Source organism: Macrobrachium rosenbergii, chromosome 43, assembly GCF_040412425.1.
Source record: "Macrobrachium rosenbergii isolate ZJJX-2024 chromosome 43, ASM4041242v1, whole genome shotgun sequence".
NCBI classification, from domain to species: Eukaryota; Metazoa; Arthropoda; class Malacostraca; order Decapoda; family Palaemonidae; genus Macrobrachium; species Macrobrachium rosenbergii.
This window is the reverse complement of record NC_089783.1, coordinates 16,774,282-16,801,322: the sequence shown is the minus strand read 5'-3', so window position 1 is coordinate 16,801,322 and position 27,041 is coordinate 16,774,282. Positions and strand designations below refer to the sequence as shown.

The 27,041-nt window shown below is 35.9% G+C and overlaps 1 protein-coding gene across 1 annotated transcript in view; it reads left to right on the top strand.

Moving 5' to 3' along the window:
• The first annotated feature begins 19,168 nt into the window (after positions 1-19,168).
• The window catches only part of LOC136828499 (CLIP domain-containing serine protease B4-like), an 8,428-nt gene continuing 555 nt past the window's right edge, over positions 19,169-27,041 (top strand). The window contains exons 1-2 of the mRNA XM_067086540.1: positions 19,169-19,390; positions 26,468-27,041. The exon at positions 26,468-27,041 is cut by the window's right edge and continues 555 nt beyond it. Of these exons, the coding sequence (XP_066942641.1) occupies positions 26,539-27,041 (503 nt within the window). The 5' untranslated portion in view covers positions 19,169-19,390; positions 26,468-26,538. The remainder of the gene's footprint in view (positions 19,391-26,467) is intronic.

Genomic DNA, 27,041 nt, shown 5'->3' with positions numbered 1-27,041 from the left:
AGAATCAAAAGCATTTTTCTTTATTATGAAAATGTCATGCTCTCCTTTGGACAGTGCGATTGTCAGCTATAAAAAAGTTAAGTATATCTTAGTTTACCAGACCACTGAGCTGATTAACAGCTCTCCTAGGGCTGGCCCGAAGGATTAGACTTATTTTACGTGGCTAGGAACCAATTGGTTACCTAGCAACGAGATCTACAGCTTACTGTGGAATCCGAACCACATTATAGCGAGAAATGAATTTCTATCACCAGAACTAAATTCTTCAAATTCTTCATTAGCCGGCCGGAGACTCGAACTCGGGCCTAGCGAGTGCTAGGCGACAACTCTACCGACTCGCACAACAAGGAACTTCGTCAACTACAGAATAACCCGTATCTACTAGGTTATAACGACAGGAAATGACCCAAAAGTGATTAGATTTTGAATTTTCACTTCCCTGTGGCCTTGAGGATAAGGGGCGTGACCAACTGACCTATTTTTTGAACCCACCTGCGTTAAAATGAAAATGCAGTTTAGTTAAATTTGACAATGTTAGGTAACCTGCCTAAACCAACATTCCGTACCTTTGCATTCCCTGCCCCTTAATTTGGAACTGACGTCGCATGACATATCTGTCCAACCCTTCAAGAGGGATATACAGTACATTAATTAGTCACAGACGTTTAGGTTGCGCCCACTCTGTAGTAGAATAAGTTATAAACAAACGCTGGCAACTGATCGCGCACACATTACAGGTTAAATACAAGTCAATGGTTTATGGGTAACACTAAACAGTGCTTCATGCAACTGCACAGCTTTGCCAAAAATTCACTCTGCACTTATGGTCGTTGACTTACCTAGTTCCTCATTGGATGGGCCGGTATCGTACTCGGCTAGCACTCTCCTAGGCCCACGTTCGATTCTCCGGCCGACCAATGAAGAATTAGAGGAATTTATTTCTGGTGATAGAAATTCATTTCTCGCTATAATGTGGTTCGGATTCCACAATAAGCTGTAGGTCCCGTTGCTAGGTAACCAGTTGGTTCTTAGCCACGTAAAATAAGTCTAATCCTTCGGGCCAGCCCTAGGAGAGCTGTTAATCAGCTCAGTGGTCTGGTTAAACTAAGGTATACTTAACTTAGACGTTGACTTACATGCTGGCCTGTTTGTGATACGTATTTGGTTGTTTGACGTAATTCTCTTGGTCATAGTATTAAAGTGACCGTGGGTGGGCCAACTACTTTCTTTTTTTATCCATTCCTATGTATATCTGTAAATGATCTTTTATCGCCATGTAATCGATCGTCAACGATCAAATTTTCAATTACATAAATTCCTTTAAAATTACTGAGATCCCAATTGCAATTTCGTTGTTGCATTTTTAGTGCAAGAAAACTTATGTATTCTCCAGATGCTGCATATCACCTAAGCCGTACGTAATTCGTTTGTTCTTGAATATTTTACAGGAAATAAGAAAGTAAGAGAGACGTGCTTGTTGTGCAGAAAATCTTATTGTAAATCTTTGTAGCTTAGAGTCCGCAATCCCCAGAGAATTGCAAGGCGTAAAGCATTGCTATTTGTTTTGAACTTAAGCTTTAAGTAATAGCAGCATTTGTGAACACAACAGCTGTAGCAACGCAAGGAGAAACAGTATTATTAGTAATATAAATTTGTAATGGTTTTGTTAATTTGACTGTCTAGTAGTTTTTAATGTTATTCTTTGAATTTTATTAATACATATTCTCCAAAACTTTTTACGAGCAAGTTTCAGATGCCATGATAATGGGACCAGTTGAAATAAATTTCATTTTGAAAGAAACTTATTTCAATTGGTTCAAAACTTTCAAAAACTACATATGTATGTATCTATGTTTGCATATATATATATGCATGTGTGTGTGCATACACACACACACACACACACACATATATATATATATATATATATATATATATATATATATATATATATATATATATATATATATATATATATATATATATATATATATATATATATATATATATAGACGGATGGATAAATATAGTCTGGAAAGAAACGTAACGGCTTCCAGGCTTTAAATAGTTTTACATGGTTTTGCTTCGTGTAGGGCTTCAAAATACCGCTGCGTGTTACCAGCACCAAAAATCATATCTTTGTTCACATCTCATTCACTTATTTCAGAGCGATGTTTTTTTCTTTCTCAACTGCCGAATGAAACATTTTCATTCACGTTATTCTGTTCATATGCACCTTATTCACCTAAGAAAAAAATCAGGTCACAATTAACCTCATACGCCTTGCTCAGAATATCATAGATTCTTCATTCTCCTGCTCTATAATTTCCAGGGCCTTATTTCATCTTTTAGGAAAGATTTTTTTTTCTCATAAAATTATAATTAATTCCATATTGTTCACTATCTCAATAACTATTGCATCAGTCTTTGATTGTCCAGTTTAGAGATTAACCTCAGTGTTTCTAACTCGGCCTTTAAAAGTACCAGCTTGTCGAGTTTGTTAGCCCATTTCCATCTTCAATCTTATCTTATAATCTCTTTACCTTGTAACTTGATTCCTTACTTCCATTCTCAAACTTCTCTATTTCTAATTTCCGTGAGGGTCAGCTAACTTCTTTTGTTTCTGTGCGTTAATTCTTAAACCTATGCTAACGTATTGACTTTCAGTACTTTTATTCGTCATGATATTATTAGTTCAAAATTATTGTTTCCCTCATAGCATATTAGTGCTTCAACACACTCACACATTATGTGCGCACACGTATATGCAATACATACATAACACATACGTGCGCAAGTTTGTTCATGGCAAGTGGTTCAAAGCTGAATGCAGCGGCGACTGTGGTTTTGAATTTCTCAAGAGCTTCTTTATTTTAAGGCCAGTGGCTTTTCGGTAAAACACTTATGCACTTAGACACACACGCACAAGGTGCTGGGATTGTTTTACCAAAAAGCCATTGGCCTTAAAATAAAGAAGCTCTTGAGAAATTCAAAACCACAGTCGCCGCTACATTCAGCTTTGAACCACTTGCCATGAACAAACTTGCCTTCCTCACAGATTTCACTAAGGCCAGAAAATCCATCGATTTATCCTTGGGAACATTTACTTTGGCTACAACACAGTCACGCTCACTGAAAATCGGAGGAGTGAATATTATATTTCATTTCGGTATTTTTAGAGCATGGACTGGAAACCCTATACCTCTGGCCATGTGGTGATTTTCACACCATGCAAAGCAACAAGAATGCTGTTGCTGTAATTCTAACATCCTGCAGCAAACGAGAGTGAAAGAAAAACGCTTCAGAGAAAGAATCTCTTGTATCACTGGGATAGGGAATAAAAGTAAATATTCATATAAATATATATTATATATGCATACATAAATGTATATATATGTATATGTATAAATATATATATACATATATATACGTATACAGTATGTCACCTGAAACCACAGGAAATGTTAAATGTTTGCTCCAAGATGTGTAAAATACACAAAAGTATTTGGCATTCTTTTAGACCTATCCTGGCGCTTCAGCAGAAGAATAAATCACGTATAATTATTTTGTTTTAAGCATATATAACTTTGTATGTATGTATATATATATATATATATATATATATATATATATATATATATATATATATATATATATATATATATGTATATATATATATGCTGGAATTACTTCATGACCTGGAAAATATATATATATATATATATATATATATATATATATATATATATATATATATATATATATATATATATATATATATATTCCAAATAATGAAATAATTCCAGTGAAACAATAATCTTCCCCCTTTTTAACTACTGTGCCTTCAACATAGTCCATGTAAAATTTAAATATATATATCCAGTGAATTTAATATTTTTCATGGATACTATCTCTCTCTCTCTCTCTCTCTCTCTCTCTCTCTCTCTCTCTCTCTCTCTCTCTCTCTCTCTGGTGCAAAACACTTTTAAGATCGTTCGCCTAGAATCAACAGGCTTACGTTTAGTGGGTCATCCTAATTGATTCGTTAGTGGTTTTGAATTACTCTAGTATAGGAAGTATCATCCATTACGCTTTCTGCGTACGGTTTCAATAATAAAACCTTCTTACTCTATTTTTTATTAGTATGTCTGAACCTTTTTCCTTTGGTTTATATATATATATATATAACTTTTATGAATTTATATTCATTGTAGTGTCGGCGAAATCTTCGTACATGGATGAATCATGCAATATATCATCTTTCTCTTTCATTATCATTCAGTATTCTTTACTCTTCATAAATTGTAGCATTATACGATTATTCTTTGTTGCCTTTTGATTTTGGAGAAAACGCTCAGGTCTCTGAAAGAAGCACTGAGTGAATAATGATATAGGAAACAATAACTCAAATTCTGTGGAACTGCTTCGGTCATCCCATACTTGGGTGGCTCTTCGTCCGGAAATGTTGGTCAGCCTGTCAGTGCGGATATTTGAACACGAGTTTCAATGCATTTCTTTTTATGACGAGATTTTAATTTCTACCTATGATTGATGCTTTCGGAACATAAAATATTGCTCCACTGAATCATGTGATAATGTTTTTAAACTTATTGGACCTCGAATAGCTAGCTGCTTCACATATTGAAAATTCCCAATGAATTCAATAAATTGTTCCTGTATTACAAAATCCTAGATGTAAATACAATGATGACTGTGGGATTCAGTGAATACGGGTTGACCTACTGTTTCCCCTTCAAAATATCCAGGAAATTAGGGACTTTTTCACATTTTCTGCAACAAACATTACCTTCATAATCAAATAATATCGTTGTGTTGTTTTCGAGCTCAAAATATAATGTTTTATTTGGGACTAAAAGTGCTATCCTTGTCGCGTGCAGCACTCTGGATGCATGTGGCCTTTGCATCATATCAAGAGCGGTCATGCTAGTTCGTACATTACAGATAAAGGAAAGATTAAAAATACTGATTATTGTACCACGTAATTTAGTTTATCTTATTAATGCAAATTGCTAGCGTTTCAGTATTAGCAAGGGCCTGTTCAAAAGTTACGTAAAACGCCTTAGGGAGGGAGGGGGGTATGGTGAAGTGTTATTAGTGTGACAGTGGGGGAGGGAAGTGCCGCCAGAAGCTACATAATATATTCAGATTTTTTTCTTTTGTTTCTTTTGAAAAGATGTAAATGTAGAAGGACAAAAGAGAGATAGTAAAGATTCTGCAATAGACTTTTATTATATTCTAGTAACATTGAGAATATGGTATTTCATTTTTTTTTTGCATGATTATAAGTTTGAAAAAAAATCACAAGCTCAACCCTTGTTTGTACTTCAACATTTTCTACTACATGTATTACATGACATGGCATAATATCACAAACTCATCTCTTTTCTGATCTCCGACATTCTTTACTTTATGCATAAATACGACTTAGAAAAATACCACAATTTAAATTAATCCTCTTCTAGATAAATTTAAATTTATCTATGATTCTTTAATATCATAACATGAAATTATCAAGAAAACCTATAAGTAACAATTTCCGGGTCTTTGGCTAGTTTTTAATATAATATTGAACTAAAAAAAAGGGAAACATACTAATTTGGGGGGGAGGGGGGCTACTAGCTGATGTTATAGTTTTCTAGGGGGGGGGGGTGTCTGGACATGTGTTATGAGGCGTGACAAGGGGGTAGGGGATCAAAAATTATCAAAAAAAAGTGTTACAATTTTTGAACGGCCCCTATTCTGTAGCATGTTTAGTTGTGTGAGAGAGGAAAGACAGCGAGTGCCAGTGTTGCATTGCAGTTGAATAAGGCAAAGTGTTTTGAGGCACAATACATGAACACAATACCGGAGTCTAAGCGATGTCAGGCAGGGCAGCCGATCGAGACTACAAAGTCTACCCCAAAGACAAATCAAAGTCCTTCAAAAGAAGGCATCACGGCGACCCCATATAAAAATGGGAAGAAGCTGGGAAGAAGTTTTGAGGCTTACGATCCTGTAAGTTCTAAATGTTTAGGTCTGAGTATTGATTTGGGTAAGATTTCATAATGACAGGCCACCTGAAAGACAAAATTTTGTAAGTAGCTTTAAAACTCTTTAAATTACATTGTTACGTATCATCCAGAAGCATTAAGATTGGTCATACAAGTCAACACTTTCGGGTGACCACCCGCGTCACATTTTGGATGCGTCCATAAAATCCATAATTAGTCCCTAGGATCTATAAATTACGGCAAAATGAAATATATACACGTCATCAAAACCGTTCGAAATACTATTCACCGTATGCATTCCCACCTGCAAATGTGGTTTAAAAAAAATGGCCACGGTCAATTTTTTTTTTTACCACATTTGCAGGTGAGAATGTATGATGTGAATAGTATTTCGAACGGCTTTGATGACGTGTTGCTATGTAATTCATTTCGTCGTAATTTATAGATCCTAGGGACTAACTATGGCTTTTATGGAAGCATCCAAAATGTGACGCGGGTGGTCACCCGAAAGGATTGATTTGTATGACTAATCTTAATGATCCTGGATGATACCTAACAATGTAATCTAAAGTCTTTTAAAGCTATGTAGAATAATATTATCTTTCAAGTGGCCTGTCATATGAAATCTTACCCAAGTTAATATGTCATTCTCGGAACAACAGAGAGTAAACAATTTTGAGCCAATACTTTTATAACCCGTATGACTCCACGTAGTAATGTAAATATGACCATATCTATAGTTTACTGACATCTCATAGATGACATGTATGGATGAGAATGTAGTTGTCTGCTGTTAACTTCGTTTGCTTCACCGATACCCTAAGTTATTTCACAAAGGCTTTTAATGTATCTTAATTTCCTTATTAATCAAATTCCGGTAAGACTTACGAGATCGCAGCATGCGATAACTTAAGACAATCGATCCTACAACAAAGAATAAATGAACAATCGAAGGTGCTATATCTGCTTCAGGTTCTTGCCTATACTGTATTACTGCATAATGTGATTTTATTGCTATTTAACTTTTTGTTCTAACTCGGCTATGTGAAAATATTTCACACAAGGAATATTTAATTTGAAAATATGTACTGATTTTATAATTGTATGCATATTAGATGTATGTTTCTGTATTTACCCATTTAATCTTGGATTTTACTTATGGCGATGACCATAGTTTTTGGAGCGCCAGTTAATTATATCAAATTCGTTATAATTTAGTATAATTCTGTTCGCTACCTTTATATGCCATTCTCAGTTCTTTGTAAAATTCAAAATTTTTCAACTAGTGAGTGAAAGCAAATCAAATCTCTCTCTCTCTCTCTCTCTCTCTCTCTCTCTCTCTCTCTCTCTCTCTCTCTCTCGTGATGCATAATTTATGGAATACTGAGAATAGAAAAGAATGCTAGACGATAACTATTCATATATTTTTTCTGGGAGTATTTTGTTTTCAATTAGCTACGAACAACAGTTAGCCCATGAAGTTTTATTGAAAAAGTCTCATATACACAGCAATTTACTTAACCCTTCTTCTTATAATTGCATATTTAAAACTTATGTCTATTCATTTTTGCGAACAATGTGAAACTCTCAAGCATTAATATGCAGTATTCATTCCACGAAACACGCTTTTCCAACGAAGTATCACACAAGTTTGCTCTTTCCAGCAATGGAACAGTTAAAGCGATTATCAAACTTCCAAGAAATTCGGAACAGAATTCTCTTAGTTTATCATACTTTTGCTCGTGGCACTGGAAACTCTAACAACGTCGCTTCCAAGAGAGTTCCTCGTAGAGGATTTAATCGTCACCGGAAGTCAGTGTAGATTGGACTTTGGAAAGGCTTCGGTTTTGAAGACCGTTAATGGTAATTCGGAGTGCGATCACTTCTGGGAAGGATCTGTAGGTATGATATGATGGGCAGAATCGAACGGCATTTTATTTCCCCTAAAAGGGGCACAAAGTTATATTGAACCCTATTGGAAAAATAACCCTGATAATTTTGTAACTTTTGAAATGAAAGTTTAAAACGTAATATTAATTTTAAATGAATATTTGCAATAAACTTAAATTTCGTATAATTAAAATGCACAGAGGATACACTGAGGAAGAAGTTTATCAAGATGACTTGCAAAAGAAGGATGTCCAGGGTGTATGAGGGAAAACTTTTCTCTGCACTGGGACAAAGAATGGTTGCACCTCAGATTCAAAGACAAGAGGACTAAAAATATCTTTGCACATCACTTGTCATAAGACTCTTGACTATCAGCACTGGGAAATAAAGCTTTTCTCTGCACTGGGACAAAGAATGGTTGCACCTCAGATTCAAGGACAAGAGGACTAGAAATATCTTCGCACATCACTTGTCATAAGACTCTTGACTATCAGCACTGGGAAATAAAACTTTTCTCTGCACTGGGACAAAGAATGGTTGCACCTCAGATTCAAGGACAAGGGGACTAGAAATATCTTCGCACATCACTTGTCATAAGACTCTTGACTATCAGCACTGGGAAATAAAACCTTTCTCTGCACTGGGACAAAGAATGGTTGCACCTCAGATTCAAAGACAAGAGGACTAAAAACATCTTTGCACATCACTTGTCATAAGACTCTTGACAATCAGCGCTGGAAAATAAAACTTTTCTCTGCACTGGGACAAAGAATGGTTGCACCTCATATTCAAGGACAAGAGGACTAGAAATATCTTCGCACATCACTTGTCATAAGACTCTTGACTATCAGCACTGGGAAATAAAACTTTTCTCTGCACTGGGACAAAGAATGGTTGTACCTCAGATTCAAGGACAAGGGGACTAGAAATATCTTTGCACATCACTTGTCATAAGACTCTTGACTATCAGCACTGGGAAATAAAACTTTTCTCTGCACTGGGACAAAGAATGGTTGCACCTCAGATTCAAAGACAAGAGGACAAAAAACATCTTTGCACATCACTTGTCATAAGACTCTTGACAATCAGCGCTGGAATATAAAACTTTTCTCTGCACTGGGACAAAGAATGGTTGCACCTCAGATTCAAGGACAAGAGGACTAGAAATATCTTTGCACATCACTTGTCATAAGACTCTTGACTATCAGCCCTGGGAAATATAGCTGGAGGCAGCAACGATTTTTTGTCCTTTATTCCAAATAGTACAGAAGAGAACCAGTTTCTAATCTGGGTCATAGAATGTAAGAAGTTTTAGAGGCTATCAGGAGGGGGAGAGAGAGAGGGGGGTGGGCGAGAACATTATACAATAAAATCCCCAAGACGTGCAGAGACCTACCTGCTGCTTTTCTGGTTTTTATTTCATATATTTTTTATCATATTTTTCTGTTTGTTTGCTAAGAGACAATCAATACACAATGCATTTATAGCCACATAAGAATTTTGTTTTTCGGCTCACGTTTCTTTTCTTCGTATCAAGTTTTCCAAACTGACTTTCTATTTTTTTTTATATTCTACTAATTTTTTATTCCATTTCCAATCATTATCTCCCATCGTTTTTCACAGTTTTATTTGTATCCTGTTTATATGAATCTTTTTTTTTACAATTTCCACAACTATTTTTAAACCACAAACATTTATTTCATAACATATTTTCATTTTGCTTATTGAATTATTTTTCTTTTCTTTTTTTTGGGGAGGGGGCGAAATTCCTGATGATAACCTACGAATATATGTAATCATCCAAGGTGTGTTGTTATTTCTCATTATCAATTTCGAGTTCTCCGCCATTTACCCCACCTGCTGACAATAGGGACACCTGTATAGCGCCTTTGTCAAGGCCATGAAAAGTCTATGCTGTGAGTTTTGTAGAAGATAATAGAAGAATGAAGGATGCTTGCATTAAAATAATTGAATAAGTCAAGGGAGAGTGAGTATTTAGAATCATTATAAGGAGTTGCAAACCTTATATAAGCATGAATATAGAAATATATATATATATATATATATATATATATATATATATATATATATATATATATATATATATATATATATATATATATATATACACACACACATATATATATATATACACACACACATATATATATACACAGTATATATATATATATATATATATATATATATATATATATATATAGAGAGAGAGAGAGAGAGAGAGAGAGAGAGAGAGAGAGAGAGAGAGAGATAACTGTATGATGATTATAATCATGTAAGCTGTTCAAAGCGAAACCGACGATCGCACACGCATCTGGGTACGTGTGGGTGATTGATTATGAGCCCTCTCTCTCTCTCTCTCTCTCTCTCTCTCTCTCTCTCTCTCTCTCTCTCTCTCCACGTGCCTGTGTCTGTTTTTTTTTTTTTTTTTGTTATAAAATAAAAGTTTACATGTACACAAGTTGGAGTGACACACGCAACCTCAAACAAAGATTAACCCCTGAAAAGTCCTATAAAAATCAATTATCTGCCAACTTGAAGCATTACCACATTTTAACTGCGTTTAGTGCCTGTCATCAATATACTGTCGCATTACTCACTTATTTTAAACTTCGTTTCCTTTGTCCTTGCGGCACATACTTCCCGAGCATACTAAAATATTTTTAGGTACTAGACTCATTTCGAGAGACTTTCTATTGTTCATGCCACAATGTCCTTTCATTAACTTTAACATTTTGAGGTGTTTAAATTTCCTTCAATTCTCGCAAGCAATTTCAGAGATTTTAGTTATTCTATGGAATCAAAGTAACGTTTCTGCGCAGGAATTCCCTACTTATTTACACAGGTCATCTGCTTCAAGAGTAATTCACTGACGTCAGTAATTTTCCGATTCAGAGGCAGTTTCAGTTTAGATTCAAAGGAAATTTTCAGGACTGAAATAATTACCAAACTAAAAACCAATGGGAAACATTCAATTTAAACCGATTTTATGTAATGAATTCTTTTAGTTTCTTCCTTTCACTGGCTGGGGGCCTGAAGTTAAGTTGGTCGTAAGTACTTTAGTATTAGAAAGATGATGTATACAGATATCCCGCTTTTTTATATGGATCTTATGATTATATACATATATATATATATATATATATATATATATATATATATATATATATATATATGTGTGTGTGTGTGTGTGTGTCTGTGTGTGTGTAAGTACATTTATAATAATGTATATATATTATACATATATATATAATATATATATATATATATATATATATATATATATATATATATATTTATATATATATATATATTATATGTGTATAATATATATATACATTATTATATATGTACTTACACACACACACACACACACACACACACACACATATATATATATATATATATATATATATATATATATATATATATATATATATATATATATATATATATATATATATATATATTCCTGAATGTAATAGATTTCTACACTTTGAAAGACTCATTTATCGGGGCCCCTCGGCGTCAAAACCCAACTTATCCTCCCCCCCCATCCTCCAACCCTCTTTTTCTGTCGAGCATATGTTAGAATATGGCATCAGATTACCCTTCCGGTGGCTTTTGAAGTAAACAAAAAAACAAAAAACAAAAAAAAACAAAAAACAGCCACTTTGACATCAGCGAGGTAGTACCTAATAACAGTCCGTCACACATTTAACCCCACGCTGTTGTAAAAGGGCACTGTCTACTGACACAGACGAACACCTGTACCGGACATGACACGTTTTCCCACACGACCGTCTATCATCTGTAATTTGGTAAACTATATCATACTTAGAGGCAATATTCTTTTCGATACATGTGAGATTTTTAGAAAATGTGCATACTAATCCGCCATACAGCTTATATTTTGCATGAACACAGGAAAACCATCCAATCCAACCACCCAATCCAAAAGGGTGAAGAGTTAAGAATACCTTAGTTTTACCAGACCACTGAGCTGATTAACAGCTTTCCTAGGGCTGGCCCGAAGGATTAGACTTATTTTACGTGGCTAAAAACCAATTGGTTACTCAGCAGCGGGCCTACAGCTTATTGTGGAATCCGAAACACATTATAGCGAGAAATGAATTTCTATCACCAGAAATAAATTCCTCCGATTCTTCATTAGCCGACTCGCCCAACGAAGAACTGAGGGCGAAGAGGACCTTGCATTGTTATTATTTTTTCTAATTCCGAATAAGGTCTTGTATGTATGGACTTTTCAGTGGTGCAGCTTCAAGACTACGAAAGCTTCGAATTTTTATATATTAACTGGGTAGCAATCAACATTTTAGTTACAAATCGGGTACATGTAACGACTGCTTATAATGATTTAGCTTGCATTTGAGAAAGTTTATAACAGCTAACCAACTAGGGATCATTGTTTTTAACCATCATCCATTTAATGTAACATAACTGACCCCTCTTTAAAGAGCTCCAGTAATTGTTCCTAATATTTAGTTAACAATTTCAATTTGAGATCATATCGTGTTGCACTCAAGTCATTATAAACACCCAAGAACACTTCAGGCTACTCCGTTGCAAAATCGCCTTTTCAGTCGTTCAATATCTGGCACTGATAACAAGCGAAATTCATATTTTATTTTTCTTATCTTTATCAATTCAAGTCTCGTAGTTTGATTAACGTTAACGTTTGTTCCAGCGGTGCACATTCTTGCATAATCGCTCGATGTCTCTCAGATACAAATTTAGCACTTTATAACGTTTAATCGCATAAGGTAATTCATTCTATCCTTACAATAAACGATTATCCATACCACTCCAAAATCGTTATGAATATAAGACAAGAGTTATCCCTTCTTTTAGTAAAATACGCGGGGGTGATGAGCAGAAGTTTCCTGAGAAAAATTTTTTTAAACTTTTATTATGGAGAGAGACCCAAAGTTTATCAAAGTAAGTGCATTATAACATCAAAGTCTTTAGGAGTGATAGAAAACTCTCTCTTTTTTTTCTTAGCAAAATATTTGACGAAAGTGAACACAAGTCTTGCTATCAAGAATTCCATTTTTTAATTGGACTGGAAAAATTTTTTAGAAGTGTATCAAAGTTTGTTACAAAAGCTGACAAAAAACGTGTAAAAGCTGTGTTAATAGCAGTGACAAAAACGTCTTTGCCTCTAATCTTGTATTCTCTTTGTGTTTTTTATTTTACTTTTTTTTTTTATTCTCCCTTCTAAGATAAACGGCTGCTCAAGCAAAGGAGGAATCTGCAGGAAGTCACAAATCAAAAAGTGCGAGAGGCTGCACGAGAAATGTCCCACAGGAAGACTATGCTGTAAAAAAGGTAAGGGATTGTGAGCGGGCTTATGATAAGCACGAACTGAGAAGCGTATAGTTGTCTGCAACTGAACTGGTATGGAAACAAACATTCTGAAGGAAATCATCGAGGGAAAGATGGGAAAAGAATAGAAGGGCTGGGAGAATTGATGGGAAAAGAATAGAAGGGCTGAGAGAATTGATAACAGATGGGGTCACCATGAAGAGAATGGGTAAAGTACAAGCGTAGTATCAGCAACTGCAACAAATAGATTCATTTTCTTTTTAATAAACTATGGTACTAACGGAGTAAGCCACGGTTACATAGTTCGTGGTATCAACAGAGAAGACAACTGATAAGATCCCCAAAGAACCTGATAGAAAATAGCCAGCTACAAGACAGATCCAGGTCACCTGCAGGTCTTGCGTTACTGAATTCCCGTTGATAACCACGTCCAGTGTGGTAATATTGTGACTATGTATACTAAACAGAGTGCCAAAGCCTTTGGATGCTTTAAAAGTGAGCAAGGTAAACGTAGATAGATTAAGCCGTCACCATTCATTCCAATAAGCTTTACAAGTGGATACTTCTTTAATAAAAAAAAAAAGGAGTAGCAAATTAATGAGGTAAGATCAAGGAAGGTGCTATTAAGACTAGAATCTTTTCATATCTTAGGGATTTCGAAACTCTTTAGGCTCTATGTAATGAAATAACAAGAGTTAGGATAGGGTTGTTAATCAGTTGAGTGTCAGGTCCATCTGCAATCCAGTAGTCAAACAACGCGTTAAAAGAAAACAAAGAAGGAGAAACAGCTGTAGCGTCACTGGGTTATAAGACAAAAGGAGAACCAGATTTGCAATGCATTTTGGAGAAAGGTGTGACTAAAGAAAACAATAAACTATCATCACCAAAAATCGAACAATTATACTTTGCAAAATTCTGTGTTCCATAAAGTTAACTGCTCCGTTGATTACACACAGCTTTGAAAAGAGCGACAGTCCCCAGCTAGGTTCCCAGCTCTCTTTGTGAATTTACTAACCTTAGAAGGCCAAAGAGTAAGCATTGTCAAATCAAAGTTTGGATAGAGAGTTTGGTAGCAAGTGAGTTATTTTCTTCTGTTTACTCAGTCATAACCTCAGCGTAACAGGTTGTCACACGGCTAGAGTGGCAGAAACAGAAGAATTCAGTCTTCCTTGGAAAATGACTCATAACTGCGTGTCTATGAACAGAAAATAAAGAAACAGAAAGAAATCGTTGCCCTTTTGGTTATACGGTGTACCTGGAAAATAATAATCTAAGATAACTCTATCGAACACCTGTCCGTGTGACAACGGCTTACCTTAATCATTTGTACGGTATTTATGACTATAGATCAAATCTCTCATTACTACAGTACATACACTTCATAACTTATGGTACCTTCCTAATTGTTTTCCTAATCCACCATAATGAACAGCGAACGTAATTGGTATCAGTACATTGCCCCATTTAAATAACTATCGTTACCTGTTTTATAATTTTACCTCCACATTTGATTAGATACGTTCTTTCGGCTTCGAAGTAAGGTTAACTCTCAGAGATATTAAGAGCAAAATGTACAATAGGTGTATTTAAAAATTAATGTCTTTCAGGCGGTAAAAAGATCTGACATTACAAGAGCTTGTAATGTTGCAAAACGAATTCTTCCGTAATGAACTAGGGTCACATCGATGAAATGTAATGTTTTGAGAAATTTTTCCATCTTATCAAGTGGGCAAAATGACAACAGAAATTCTTTGCGAGGTGAACGCTTTAGAGTCACCTGATTGCCTACGTTGGTGGCGATTAAATTTTGATTTATTAGAGACATCTGTAAAAAAAATATAATTTACCTAAGTGCGGTAACATTTTGATATCTGGCACCTCTATTTCTCTGGTTACCACTGTTAAGCATTTAAAAAAATATTTTCTTCCTTTTGTATTGAAAAATTAATCACAATAGACCAGAAATAAATAAAAGTAACTGTGATTGTTCTTTCACTTTATTTCTGCAGGCATTGGGTTACTGGCAAGATCATAATCAATGTTCAGTTCATTAGCATACATAAAATGTTCCAGGGAAAATATATTTAACAGAAAAGAAAATTGTCCGCGAGACTTTCTTCTTTCATCATTTGCATAATGATGCTTATGCAACAGCTCCGTAGTGGTATAATATACTCAGAATTAAAACTATATAAATGATTTTAAGAAAATCTGGATCACTATTACAACATGAGGGCCGTCATGGTAGATGCAATAGTGATGAAACTTATTGAAAAAGAAATATCTCTTTTCCAAGACGTGACTGCTTCCTGTGTTTGCTCACCAGTCAATTATTGTTGTCAACGCGCCATGGACAATTAGCAATTCGATGAAAACCCTTGCTTGTGGAAACGACACCACGTGGTATCTCATGCCACGCCTTCGTAACATGGTGCAATATTCGATGCGCATTGCATAAGAAAATTTGATGGCGCAATATTCGATCCACTTTGTACCAGAAAATTTGTTCTGGAAACTTCTATGGCGTGACCGGAAAGGGGCGGTTATTAGGGACCAGTCATTGTGCAGAAAATAAAAAAACTCCTTATATGGGAATGACGATTGTCTGTCATCATTAGCTCTGCCCATACAGTGGTATATAAGCTTCCAGAAGACACTTCCCAAGACTGAGATATAGACAGACAGAGACAGAGAGGGCACTTAGAGGTCGGACAAAGTAAGGTTCCGACAGGAGTATCCCTTTCAGACACTCTTACTCTTCTCCATACAATCTTGTCCTGCCAGAAACGAAGAAAAGCAGCCAGCCCTTCCTGCTTGTGATGAGAAGTCCCTAAACCTTCCATGTTCGAGACGAGGTGAGGCAACAAGTCTACCTACCCGTGACGAAGAATAGTCAGCCCTTCCTGCTTATGTGGAGGAGAAGTCGCTAAGCTATTCCTGCCTGTGACGAAGAAAAGTAGTCAGCCCCTCCTGCCTGTAGCGAGGACGGGTCACCAGCCCTTCCTGCCCTCCATTTGCACAATCTCCAGATTCTTGCAGAAACAGCATTTGCTGCCTCATCCTGAAGACATCCCTTTTTGTGACATCTGCGAGCCCGTGGTCATCGTAACAGCAACATCTCTGCTGAGGGCCCAGCTGTCCTTCTGTGACGTCTTCAAGCCCGAGGTCATCTTGCCAACATCATCTCTTCAGCTGAAACCCCAACCACGAAAGGATAACTCACCAACTCACTATTTAAATATTAAGATTGCTCTACTTTGCAACCTGTTCCCCCTATCCGTAACTGCTTAGATTTGTTTTGTTGAGCGTTATGTTTAATGAGAGCAAAGGGGAAACAACGTTTCATTTTCTTTGCAAATGAGGTTGTGAATAAATGTGTTGTAGTGCTGTGAGAGTTTCTTTTTATATTCATTTCCCATATTTCAATTACTGGTGTTGAAACATTAGTGTTTAGAGTTTGGAAGAACCTGGAACGATTCTTGGATCGTGACAAGGGCACTCCTCACAATTTTGTGACGTATAGCACATTCCTTCACATTCTTTGTGACTTTCACACATTGAGAAAGCTGCATATTTACCCTCCATTAATTTAAATAAATTTAAAGAACAATGACAAACATAATAACTGAAGAAACTAGACTTACTGTGGATTGGCCACTGTGTAGTTTTGTAACCCTATCGTTTCAATACTACTGTAACTTTACCTAGTGAAACTATTAGAAACTATTATTGAAAAGAGGAAAGGTCTTGCAAGTGAAAGAGTGCTTTCAAGTTAGGGAAGAAACCTGAGGAGTTAAATGCACCAGGAAGGCAGAGACAGGTAAACACTCAAGTTTTTAATTTTCTGTAAAAGAAAACTATTGAGATGGCTACTTCTCTGTCCGTCTGCACTTTTTCTGTCCGCCCTCAGATCTTAAAAATTACTGAGGCTAGAGGGCTGCAAATTGGTATGTTGATCATCCACCCTCCAATCAACAGACAAACCAAATTGAAGCCATCTAGTCTCAGTAGTTTCTATTTTATTTAAGGTTAAAGTTAGCCTTGATCGTGCGTATAGCACCGGTAAAGGTGCCAACAACGCAGCCCACCACCGGGCCGTGGCTGAAAGTTTCATGACCCGCGGCTGAAAGTTTCATACAGCATTATACGCTGTACAGGAAACTCGATTGCGCCCAAGAAACTTCGGCGCATTTTTTCCTTGTTTTATGACAAGCATACATTTATTTTTCTGTTATTCCTTCCCTTCAAAGATAAATTTTCACCTACTCCGCTTTTTCTCTGTTTCTAATTCAAAAGAGCAAGACAGCCTCTTAAGTTCCTTTAAATTCTGGTGCGGAGAGGATTGCAATTTCCGAGAGGCTGCTGACGATATATTAATTTACTTTTCTCGTCGCTTTGACTCCTATGCTCGGCTACTTTCCAGTTCATGTAGGATATGTTTATTCCTTGAATTTCCATTGAAAGATAAGCAAAGCATATACATATATATAATATATATATATATATATATATATATATATATATATATATATATATATATATACACTGTAGTGTATATGTATATATATATCTATATCTGTGTGCGTGTGTCTGTTTATTTTCTCGCATGTTGTAAGTATACGGAAGTTCAGAATTCTCTGTTTTCTTCTTTACCCATACAAAAACAAACATTTTATCAGAAAGCCTCATACATGCATGCCTGCACACATACGAGCAAAAGTAAAAAAGAACTTTTGATGTCAGAAAAAAATACCTTCCTTTCTCATATGTCCAATTTGTAAAAAAAAAAAAAAAACTCTGAAAAGAAGAACGCCAATTCAGAAACGAAAAACTCGTCTTGTTCATTTTCCTCTTGCGCTTCTTCGTCTTCTTCTTCTTCTTCTGTTTCCCCCCTCAGGATCAAGAGGCAAGAAACACAAGGACAAAAAGAAGAAGAAGAAGAAGAAGACGGCGTGCGATGACAAAGCGTGCGAGGGTCTGGGTGGCATGTGTCTCACAAAAGCAGGGAGAGATGCTGCCGCTGCCTGCGGCGTCCATGTCAACATACCCGAGTTATGTCTGGGAAAAAATTGCGTTTGCTGTCTCCGAGGTGAGTCAGGTGCGGGAAATGGGCTCCGCCGCAGTTTTCTCTTGGGGGGGGAAAGGAGGGGTTATCTGGCCAGGCTATCGGGAATAACAAATTGTGTTCCCGGAATGTAATGCGGCTTTGTCTGAAATACGACATGCTAGCATTTTTGCCTTGAATGGTTATGATGCCAAGTCCCAAGATTCGTTGGTGCAAGCGCGTGCATGGATGAACGTTTGCGTGCACACACATACAGATGTATATATATATATATATATATATATATATATATATATATATATATATATATATATATATATATATATATATATATATATATTGTGTATTATCAATTTATCAATTCATATGGAAGCTGGACCCGGTTGTGTTATCATTGCATAGTTTTCCTCCCATGAAGCTGATTATAGTTTACTTATGTTCTTCTTTCAAGAATTGTCAGATATTTCCTTTTACTTTTAAAACATATCTTCCGAATAAGTAAGTAACGTAAAAAAAATAGTTTTCGTTTGAATTTCTGATAAATAAATAACCCGGTCAAAATAAACCCCACGTGAGTTACTTTATCAGAGCATGGTTAAAATATTATGAGCTCGTTAATGAGCTTTCATTATCTTGAAAATTGTAAAACAGGATTAAGAGTACGCTGATGCAGCACTGGTTACTCTTGTGGGGATACTAGAGTAGAATAATAATAATAATGAGGAGAAGAAGAAGAAGAGGAAGAACAAGAAGAACAAGAACAAGGTAATAATAGTTGCAATAACACTAGTATTATTCTCTCAACCACGACAACAAAAATATCGACTTTATTCAAGACATAGAATCATGCGTAAATTTAAAAAAAAAAATGCATCCCATGTCACTGACACTCAGTAACAGAACTTGGCGTCTCTATTTGCAGATAACGCTGCTTGTGGTATCAAGTACCAGTGCCGATTACGTGGCGGCATCTGCGTGAAGGGGAAAAGGAAGTCACTCGACAATGGGAATTTACTAAGGAACGGCTGCGCCTCCGATAGCTGCCGCTGTATCATACCTGGTGAGATACTGAAAGTGAGCCCCATTTGCTCAAGTGAGAGAGAGAGAGAGAGAGAGAGAGAGCGAGAGAGAGAGAGAGAGACCTGAGTTGGGGGTTGACAGGCTAAAAGCACATTCTAAGTAATAAAATGTAACATGACCAACAAATGGAATTTTCTCCGGAATGGTCGAGCGCCAGGTGGCTACTGTCATCTATTTGGTGAGAAACGGAGCGGGGGCTAACAGAAGAGTAAACAGGGATAATTAAGCTAGTTTTAGATCAAATATAGTCGGAATTGTATAATTAATGTATTATGTGTAGAAACATCAGCAAAGATTGCAGAGCCAAGTGATAATTTGTTATCTATTAACTGTGCTATACTTTTTTTACGAGCGATGTATTATTCATAGGAAAGTTTAAGGCTACCAAGTGCTGGTAGATAAGAAGACTGAATACTTAGATTCAAGCTTGAGGTCGCCGACAAAAATTATGTTACTGACTATTGTTTTTGTAATAATATATAAATATCAATAAAATAACAATATGCGAAATAAAAATTCGCAAATATTCATGTGCCATTTCTTAGAATATGTAAGTCTTTCAATGATCTTGCATAAAATTTTGTTTGCTAAACGTTATGTCCTGGCTTCATTCCTCTGTATAAACAAATTTCAGGTTTCTTCTCTGACTGGTCTATTTCTATTCAAATTTACGGTTGCATTCTATCCATTTTCCCATCCCTGGTGTTTTCTCTCTGGGATCTGTTTTATGCCCAATGTATTCTCTCCTTTGCAAATGACTTTTCATTCCCCAAATTGTCCTCATGTTCCTCTCAGCCTTCTTCGGGTGCTCTTCCTTTGTTTCGCTTCATTTTGGTTGACGGAAGGCAAATTTTATGTTAGCTCTTCGAGGACTCATTTTCTTTCCTTATCTGTGTCTCATACACAAGTAATAAAAACAAAGGATGGGAAGTTAGAAGCTGAAACCCTCCAATATTTAAATATATTTGGTAGCTTGTCTCCGAAGGACCGGGTTATCGTTCTAGCTGAGTTTGCATGTACGTCTCCCCGAAGCAATTCTTTTAAATTTATGCATGGCATAGTTCCTTACACGAACTTTTATTATAGCTGGCGAAACACTGGGATTAAATCTTATTTGATAGGAAAGAGGAAAACGTGCTCTGCCAATTACACGGCACAGTTCGTTTTTCTTCAACTTTCATTTTCTTCAGCTCCGTTGTCAGGTCACCAACCTCCGCTGGTTTTATAGTCCAATTTAATTTTCAGGAACTTTTTATGATACAACGCTTCCGCTCAGTCGCCCTCATTATGCTTAGCTGCCATCAAGTATAATGATACTAACGGTGAACGAATATTATCAAAACCAAGAATTTAAACAACCTACTTCACTGTGAACTATTGAGAACTTCTTTATAATTTTCGTCAATAAAACTAACTAACTAGGCGCCAGGCTTTAAAGTCTATCTAGTGCTGTGAGGAAGTCAAAAACATCCAGTTGACTTATAAAATATGGATTCTAATGTCTTTGTTAGCATTTCTTGAATGATTTACCTTCATCCATTTAACATGCAAGTCTGTCATTAGTTAAAGGGTAAGGAAACTAACTTATCAGTACTTGTAGAACGAGGCTTTTGTGTTGTATTTTCTATGCAGAAGCCATATACATACAAACACCCACACACACACACACATGAATATATATATATGTATATATATATATATATATATATATATATATATATATATATATATATATATATATATATATATACATAGATATATATATATATATATATATATATACAGTATATATATATTGTATATATAGATAGATATAATTGTGTGTATACATATAAATGTATGTATATATATATATATATATATATATATATATATATATATATATATATATATATATATGTGTGTGTTTCTATATATATATAGATGTTTCTATATATATGCCTATGCAGATATTTATACATACGTATATATATGTGTATATATACTGTATGTACACAGTATATATACACATATGTATATATATATACTGTATATATATATAAATATAAATATATATATATATATATATATATATATATATATATATATATATATATATATATATATATATATATATATATATGTGTGTATCAGTGAACTGAATACATAATCAACTACTTTTACCAACCAACTGAGTCTATTATAGCAGTACGCTATAGCCAAAAGTTAGGAAAGTATATAATTACCTTTTAACACCATGCTTAGATACGATCGGATACCGAGACATAAGTTTTGATATTCGAAAGAATAATAAGAGGTGTACATTCCACGTTAACATATGATAAGAGGAGTGACGTGAATTATTATTTTCTTTATGTAATTACTCCGAGGTACGGGCACCCAGTGAAGCCATCAGGGAAATTGGCTTCAAGTGTTTGGTGAAATACATCTTTATTGAAAACAAAGATTATTGTGAATGTCGATGCTGTTCGATATTGTAGTATTGTTCCGCTGAAATTCGAACATGAATATGCTGACTCGCACAGGTACATATGACGATATGCGTGAACACCAACACACACAATCGGCCGCGCTTACACACGCGCACACATATGTATGGTATATATGTATATGTATATATATATATATATATATATATATATATATATATATATATATATATATATATATATGATTCTGATCACTTTTGTACGTCATTCATTTATCACACATTACCACAGGTGAAAAATAAAGACGCGGGGTGTAGGTCCTGACCGGTTTCTACTTTGTTTCCAAGCCATTGGCAATGTGTGATATATGCAGTATATATATACATATATACACACGTATATATATAGGTATATATGTATTTATATATATATATATATATATATATATATACATATATATATATATATATATGTATATATATATATACATGTATATAGTATATATATGTATGTGTTCGCGCGTGTGTATGTGTGTGGTTACATATTTATTAACGGTGTTTAATCACTAGACCTTGCAAAGCAATCATTGCATGTATTATTTTTAGAAGGACCGCTTGAAAAGGGATGAAGACCCCACCTTTTATTTTAAGGGATGAAAGAAACCACAAAAGCCCAAAGCCTCGATCTAAGAGAAGAAACAATTTATTGTACAAAACACTTACAACGTAGAGCTCAAGAGGCAACCCGAACGCGGTATACGTAATAGGGGAAAGCCCTCTTTAATGAATACCATTGGTTGTGGTATTGTACATACCTTTTCCACCTTATTGATTGCTAGACAAACGTCATTCATGAGGGTGATATGGTGCGCAGGTAATATTGAAAAATATAAATGCTGACAGATAACTACAAAGAGGAACTACTATACATTAAGTAGAAATTACTCATTAAAAGGTTGCACTGCAAGATTTGCCTTAAATGTTAAGAAAGAATACCATGGTCGTTTCACTGAACTACAAAGGGGAATTACAATATATTAAGTAGAAATTACTCATTAAAAGGTTGCACTGCAAGATTTGCCTTAAATGTTAAGAAAAAATACCATGGTCGTTTCACTGAAAAAAAGAATTCTTTGAGAATTGCCTCACCTGAAGGATATAAAAATTTGGTAAATGTGATGGAGACAGCTCCGTGAAGACACCATCTATCAAAATAAATTCTTGACTGAAGGATACAGAAAAGGGTGCATATAGCCTAATTAGTGTAGATGAGGTAACTTGAGAAATTTACCGAGATAACGGAATATTTATCCTCTATCGCTTACGGTTTTGCTTTCATCCCCAAGGGGCTGGTGCTAATCACGGTGGGGCTTTTGCCATGTTTAGTACCAGCCTTTTGGGGGATGAACGTTAAAACATAAACAAAAGACGGTAAATTTCTCAAACTACTGCATTATTTACAACCTTTCCTACTGTATATCCTTCAGTTTAGAATTTGTATTGATAGATGGTGTCTTCGCGCGGCCGTCTCCTTCACATTTACCAAAAAATGTCTGTTAGAGACACGTTCTCACAAACCAACCGAACAGAAAGTAACCCATTCCATAAGTGGTATACAACAGACGGCACTGAAGGTATTTTCCAACTTCTTTCATGCCCAGATACATTGCTTTCTGTCTTTTACTTTTCAACCGTTCCCTTTGGTCCCTCGTTACTTAGGGTGCGTCTATACTGCAGTAAAACATGTCAGAAACACACGACAATTTATAGCACAAGCAGGTTAAATATAAGTCGACGATTTATTGGTAGTCCAAAACCAGTACTTCATACGGTTATCCAGCATTTGCCGAAGATTCGTTCTATACTTACGGTCTCGGACTCGTTTTCAGACTGTCTGTGAGCGATAAGTTTCCAGTATGTGTTTATTACGTGTTTCACTGTACTGTAGATACACCCTTAGTGTAATAACATCTTTAGTGTTACCTTCTATCTTTTTGAATTCTCATTTAAAAACGCATCCATGTCGCAAGCATTCCGAGAATCTTACAAGATAACCCAGTGGTTTCGTTAAACAGATTTATAACCACAACAGTGACATCAACGCCCTACGCATCTTGTTTATGTTTACGGAACGGAAACATAAACAAGATTAGAATTAACACTTCTCAGTATATCAACTCAGTCATAATGTCCGTAACAAGATTGAATACACATAGGGTCCATCACGGTGTTTCGGTATGTGATACCTTGCATGTAAATCACATGATGGTACTAATTAAATTTCCCATGAATACAAATACGACTTCTGTCATTGTAACCTTTTTACACTCATCCGCCATTGTATGCAAGTCGACTTTGCATTTCATATGCTTAAAGGTCATAGCACAAGTCCTTATGCTTGCTTGCGCGTTTGTGTAAATGTGTGTGTATGTGAGTGTGTGTGTGGGGAACAGGAGAGAGAAAGAGACGTGTATCATACAGGTACTGTAGAGCAAATTTTGCTGACAAATCATAAAGGACCCCCTTGGTCCTTAGAGCTACGAAAGACAATCATTTCGTAGTTATGATTCTACATCTTTCTCGGAACAGCACGAATCTAATAACCAACCCTGATTTAATGACCGACTTTGAATTCTCTCTGTTCCCCGAGGAGAAAGTATAAAACGAAGCATCAAACCCTTTGGGTAGAGGAGCGAATGACCTCTTTATGTCGGCTATATATTTCGCCTACCTTTCCCGCCGGAATTCTCCTCCTACAGCTGAGCGTCGGGAAAAATTCGCTTTGATATTTCCTGGTCAAATATACGGTTAAGATTAGGTGCAAATGCCCCTTTCACTCCGTGATTCTTTTTAATGGGTTCGAATACGATGTGCTTACCGCAATCCCCCTGCGCAGGGTCTTAGCGCCCTTAGATTAAGGCCGAATCTTCCCCCGCGGCTTTTATTGCCTCCTTCAGAAGGCGTCTCGTTCCTTTGATGTTTATACGCGTTGCCATTTTCTCTTTAGTTTTGGATTCTTCGTTTTATGGCTTTGTTTAGGAGACGCAATTAGGTATACTAATCTTAGCATAAGGAATGAATCTCACAACAGCACATTCGGAATTCACACGCATAAACGCATGCTCGCACATACACTTCATACACAAACACACACACACACACACACACACACACACACACACACATATATATATATATATATATATATATATATATATATATATATATATATATATATATATATATATATATATATATATATATATATATAATTTTGTGTGTATGTGTACTGTATACTGGATATATTTATGTATGTAAGTATCTGAAGATGTGGTCCGAAACTCATCGACTGGAAGACAGGAAGATTAATATTATTATTTATAGCGACTTGAACCAGATCTCAAAGCGCAAAACATGAAACTGGAGACGGTTGTAATTTTCATGCCTTTGGGCTTCTGAATAGTCATAATCCTACATTACTTGTCCAATGCTGAACTAGAAAATACTGAATGGATGGTAATTGTTCATTTTTATAACTATAATTCGTTTGTAATATCACAACATCCTATTCGTTGAAGTCAGGTTTAACTTAATCAATTTTTCGATCAGATATTATTTTTTGGGCCATTTACGAACTTGAAAGGTTTTACGTCCTGCTCGATCTTGGCACCTACAGAAAGATTCATATCTAATATTCCAAATCTATCATTACTTGGCGCCCCTCAAGTTTTAGGAGGGAGAAGGAGGATGAGAAATAAATTCCAAAATTATTATTTGTCAAAGATAATTCTAGAGTTTACAGATTTGCAGGCTTTCTTGACAATAACTCGTACTAATCATAAGACAACATTTACTTACTATCTGTTCCACGCACGTCTTTTATTTTCACAATTCACCTCTCATATCACGACAAATGCAAAACTAAAAAACACTTCTGGGATAATTAACCTGCAACACAGTCACCCCAATTCCAACTAGAAAGGTTTTAGTTAATGAGGACGCCTACCCGTATATGAAATGGGAAGAGTTTTCGAATGTATGTTTTAAGGATTTTCGATCCTTTGTGGTTCTCGAAAGTTAAACAATACGTTTAGTAGAGAGAGAGAGAGAGAGAGAGAGAGAGAGAGAGAGAGAGAGAGAGAGAGAGAGAGAGAGAGAGAGAGAGAGAGTTCAAAACACGCCATTAATGTTTGACTCATCCAATTTTCAAGTGCCATAATGTGGGACGGTTTGAGTTACAGCGATGAACTTTTGTTGGTTTACTATCATGTCTATAAACTTCACGTAAAATATAAAAAATAAAAATTGTTTCAGACGAACGGAGTGAATGCGGCAGATACCCAGGAAAATGTTTTTCTTGAATGTTATTTTTGCACATCCAAGCCTATTTTGAATTTTTATTTGTTCGTTTTTTGTGTCGTTTAGATGTTTATTTTTCCGCTTTGATGACAAGGCCACACAAATACAAACAAATTCTACAAATGTAAACACGTGTGTGGCGATTGGGGGTTCTCTGTGCACGAGAAGAACTCTTATCAATCTCTTCATTCTTGAAATTTTATCTTTAACGGAATTTTCTTTTGTTTGCCGAGAATACCACAATAATAATTGATATTTCCCATTTTTCAGAAAATAAGTGTACTTGTGGAATTGCCAAAAAAACACGAGTGATCGGCGGCAAGGAGGTCCCCATTCCTAATATGTACCCATGGCTCGTGGGAATACGGAAGAGCTCAAAGCGCAAGTACGAATGCGGAGGAACGATAATCAACAGCCGGTACGTCGTGACAGCAGCCCATTGCGTCCGGCAGGGTAGAAAGGTCATCCCTTCGAGGAAACTTCTGATCGGCGTGGCAGACCACAATTACAAATCAAAAGAGGACGACATCAAAGGCGTTACCAAACAGGTCAAGATTGCTAGAATCACCGTCCACCCGAAATACAGGGACGAGCTCCCAGGCTTCGACATAGCCCTGATTCGCCTGAAGAAAGAGTTGGCCCTCTCCAGCGAAATCGCCCCGGCTTGCCTGCCAACGGGAAACAAGAACTACAGCTCCCAAAATGGAATTGCCCTTGGGTGGGGGGCTGTTGACAACGAGACCTACACTCTATCGACTGTTGCACGGGAGGTCACCTTGCCCATCCTGCCCCCGAATTGCAACGGCATCGAAGTCTCCTCAGTGAAGATCACGAAGCTGATGCT